Source organism: Opisthorchis viverrini, assembly GCF_000715545.1.
Source record: "Opisthorchis viverrini unplaced genomic scaffold opera_v5_157, whole genome shotgun sequence".
In the NCBI taxonomy this organism is placed as follows: domain Eukaryota; kingdom Metazoa; phylum Platyhelminthes; class Trematoda; order Opisthorchiida; family Opisthorchiidae; genus Opisthorchis; species Opisthorchis viverrini.
Genome location: NW_008751813.1, coordinates 118,614 through 123,110, shown reverse-complemented (window position 1 = coordinate 123,110; position 4,497 = coordinate 118,614). Strand labels below are relative to the sequence as shown.

At 47.5% G+C, this 4,497-nt stretch overlaps 1 protein-coding gene across 1 annotated transcript in view; it reads left to right on the top strand.

Moving 5' to 3' along the window:
* Positions 1–4,497, top strand: part of T265_07051 (hypothetical protein) — a gene marked incomplete at both ends in the record, with an annotated part of 37,953 nt that overhangs the window by 18,209 nt on the left and 15,247 nt on the right. Inside the window, 2 exons of the mRNA XM_009172480.1 lie at positions 96–243; positions 1,538–1,751. Coding sequence (XP_009170744.1) covers positions 96–243; positions 1,538–1,751 — 362 coding nt within the window. The remainder of the gene's footprint in view (positions 1–95; positions 244–1,537; positions 1,752–4,497) is intronic.

The window sequence follows — 4,497 nt, the reverse complement described above, 5'->3', positions numbered from 1 at the left end:
GGCTGGTTAACGCTCTTCCAACTAGATAATCGTATCTTACTACGTTCGCTTCTTCCAACCCATTTATGCAAGCACTTTGTTTCCGCACTCTTCAGAGAACGTGTTCAACAGCATTACCGGACCCTACTTGACCGGATGGATGAACTTAGTCGTACTGAAGCCGCTCGACTCCGTTCAGAGGCGAAGATGATGAAACCCAACGATGAACACGTCGTGAAACGGCGCCTGGAAAAAGTGTTCGAAGTGAGTTTCTTCTCAGTATGTATGAACAATTTGAACGTCGACACCATTCAGGTAAATGAAGCGCAACATTTTCTCTTTATCTGTTTTACTGATCTCCTTTTAACTTGGTCGATGGCTCGTTCAATGAAACCATCTGCTCTTGGCTTGATCATGGAGTCATACATTATCCATAGAACTACGACGACAGATCAAGAGGATTCCCTTGGTTGCTGAACACCTCATGTACGAGCATGTATCCGCACTTCGTGTGGCGATTTCGGCGTGGCCCAATAGTGGCTGATGACTTGGTTTCGTAATCCCAGTAAGAATGCCGTGGGGTCTCTGGAAGCTCAGTCACTCAAGGACTTTCGCCGTTATTGTCACTCGCCTTGAAGGTGTAATAGTAGGGGTCACGTGATTTCCTCGTCATCAGTTTCAGGGTGTTACTCTTCGGACCAGAACCTGCTGACTGGTTTACAGAACCAGCGAAATCTATCCTAGCTCGACTACGGGGTAATCAGCTGTTTGCATTTTCGGGCAATCAGCTGATCGATGGCCAATCCGCGGGTTATTTTATCCACATGGTCATGAATCCTCGTGAGCAGCCACCGGATTATTGCCAAATCGTAAAGCGTGGCTTGTGCTTATCTGTCTGCGATGACTTTTTGCAGTGAGATACATCAACTTCAGAAATGTCTATTATTGTTGTCACTACTCAAGTGCAGTGGTCGCACTTAATCATCACAACTTTGGGTAACTTGACTGGTCATGCATCATCATAGCCAGAGAAGTTTCATTTGTCCCCAAGTACTGAACGCGGCTCAACAGCCACTATACTACCGATTCGGTGAAAACCAAAGTTTCTGCGCACGCAGCAGCCTCGAGATATGACATACATTTCTCTTGCTTGCTGATTCCCTAATCTCAGCATAGCATATCGCTACCGTCCTCGAGGAACGATGTTTCGTTTCATCGCATCGTTAACTAACATCACTGGTCCCAGATCTATCGCTTCATTTGGTTCTGAGAACGTTCGTTGTTGTGCCCCGTAACCTGATATCTATCTCGTAGTTCTTTGCTGATTTCTCGTCCGGTTCCTCGTCATCGTTCAGCTGTAGCACCCTTCCGGTGCCTAGCTGCCATGCCACCCGCTGGAAGCACGAGGGCTGGGATACTGCCAGGTTTCCCAAACCTAGACAGGGGAAGTTGAGAGGCAGAGGTCAGGTTCGAACCATGGACCTTCCGATCATTGAATTCGCGGTCTAAGCCCCCGATTCCTCATATCCTCAGGGTATCATTCTATACTTTTTTTCAGAAAGAGATATTGCAACAACTATCCGACACAAGACAGCAACCTGACAATGCGGAGTTTCCTAATTCTTTGGATCACGTAGTACGTGCCTCAAGACCCTCCGTTTGGGACGAAATGGACGAAAATGCTGCGGTATCTGATGACCTTCAAACAAGTGGGGAGACAAAACGTGGAGTCTTAACCTCTCGCGAAAATCTCATGCAAGAAGTGAGAAAAGGTTAGTCGGCCTTAGGTTATTTCCTTCCAAATCCCAACTGGTTTGCTTTACTAAAGTCGCCGCAGATTCTCATCCGCTCTACCAATCACCACTCCTTTGCGTCTGCTCCTGCGGAGCGCATGTGCTCTGAGATTTTGTGGCATTTGTGCTAATTGTGACCTCCCCTGTGATCCAGAGAAGTGAATCACCGCAGGACTGAAATTTGAATTTCTAGCTTGCGAAATCCAAGTTTCCCTACACGTTATGTCTTCTCCATCTAGGCTTCCTGTCATTCTTCTCATGTTATTTTGCAATAAAGTGTATCCCCTGTACAATGACCCCTTGTTTGACCGGCGATAACCATCGGGGACCAAGCGCGTTGTGGGTACTGTGAGTGAGCACTTAGCTATCGAGCTCTTCCCATACGTCTACCCACTCCATCTGTACGTTTGTCGACTTGCTTTGTCCAACTTGTCACGGTACTCGCCGTTGACCTTCCCACACTGTCATGCACGCTTGTCTGTGTGTCCGCCCACCCATCGGCGCTTGCTCGGTTTGCTCTGGCTTGGGACTAGAGGCCCTGCAAATCAGATTTCATCCCACTGGCCGCTGTCGGATGCACGGACTCTGGCGCTGCACAATATAGTCGAATGATCAGAATTGCATATTTGCTATCAATCTCATGAACATGGAGGATTGGGGTTCGCGCTTGGCTGCAAAGGGTATTGTAGGCTTTCCTGTCCAACTCCCTTCTGGTATTCAGAGTCGTCTAACCTGCTCCCAACTCGAAGTTTTGCATCTGAAATTCAACAGGTTGGCTGTTCAGCATTTTTGACAAGATCGATCAAAATTGAGGATGTTCCAAAGTAGGATTTTTGGGGGAAATCCTATTAGAGCCATCCCATTTTCCCGAATATCTCAGCTGCCGTCCCATTACATTTAAAATACAGTTCACCGAGCGAACTCGTGACATACTTTCATCTTTTCTAAATACGAGTTAGTACTGGCTCAGGATGTCCATAGATGCCAGTAAAACAATCTTTGGATGACTCCTCTGTGTTGGGAAAAGAGTCCCGAGTTTGTGGGGAGTATTCCCGGTGTATTGATGCGTCATCATGTTACATGCAGTCACTGATGGTTCGGCGGAGTAGGACGTGATCTTTTTCCTTCTCGCACTAAATTCGGGTGCCTAGTTTTACTTATTTGCGGTTGTAATTCGTCCGGACGTTTGTCTCTTTTTCTGTCACGGCTGTACGACTCACTGTTTCACGACTTAGGTGTCCGGTCGAAGAAATGCAAGCAACTGTTGAAGGTTAATTTTGTTGCCTCGGGTCTCTTTTCTCATACTGGGACACCCTTGTAGCTACATAATCGTCTCCGTAGACAGGCGCGTTGTCCTACAGTTCAGCTGTAACACCCTAGCTGCCATGCTACCCGGAGGAAGCACGAGGGCTGGAATACTGCCAGGTTACCCAAGGCTAGACGGGGAAGTCGAGAGGTAGAGGTCGGGTTCGAACCACAGACCTTCCGGTCAGTAAATTCGCGCTCTAACCACTTGAGCCATCTTGCCCTTGTCCTACAGTTGAGTCAAATGAACTAGAGAGTGCAACTCGTCGACTACTGCTATCAACGATTGTTAACACTGGTACTGCGACTCTGAATCGTCAACGCTTCACTGCGTGAGTATTGCGCATGTCAACTGCGGTTCGATGGATCGTGGTCGGTTTGCATCAGTTAAGTAGTCCAATTGTGTTTAGCACTCTCTAAGTGAAAAGCACAAAAAGCCACCCTGAGAATTTGAATATTCGCATTGGGACAGGGGCAAGTTGGTCTTATTAGCCTTTCGTACGCTATACTTGTTCCAATTAGGAACTGAACTGATTGGTTCATTCAACTGACTGTTTTGAAGCGGTGATAAACATTGTCCGTTTGCCATTCGTTAGCTGCAAGTCACTTGCTACGAATAGCGCTCATTGTTCACATTGGATGCAAATGAGGGTTTGTCTGTTCAACGTTCGCGTTCCGTCCAGACAACAAGCCTAGGATTTCGAAACCACTGTGCAACATGAATGACTATACACTAAATAAATGGGTTGGGAAATCCGCCGCTCGCGGATCGCCACGGAGGGAAGTTTCTAGCGAAATTGTTCACGATTAGGTACTGTCCTAAACTACGCTCGGTTTGTCGGTGTGCCCCTCTGATTTCTCCCCGGTAGACGACCTATGTATTGGTTTAACACGCCCGTTTGGATGAGGGAGCTTTTTCATTGCATTAGCTGTTACGATTTTATGAGTCATGGCGTTTCTTGCGAAGTCGGTGCTTACTTGACGACTGGTGCTGGCTACGCCCACACTCCTAATGAGCCCCGACCAGGAAGATACACGTTCCAGAACCCACCCCACTTCTGCTATCCAATAATCACTGGCAAAAGCTGCAAGCTCATGGCTTGTTAACTATCCTCAGATCCTTCATAAGAAATGTCTGAAGAGTTGGGAACCATTCTGACCGTTAGCGGGCAGATTCTAACAAATCTCGGTGCGTGTGTGTGTGTGCGCTTAATCAACCTGGAGCCTCTGTGCATGCGGTTTCGCCCGTGGATTGTCAACAAGTAAGTTCCACACATGTATCGCACTGAAGTTTACCCTTCGGCAGCGAAGCATTATGGTTGCCGAAGAGAGTGCTGTTTTCCATGCCCAATTCAGAGTGACGTAAACAGAGAGGTGGCGAACCCTTGACTTGGCAGACGAGTATGAAGGAGACCACGAA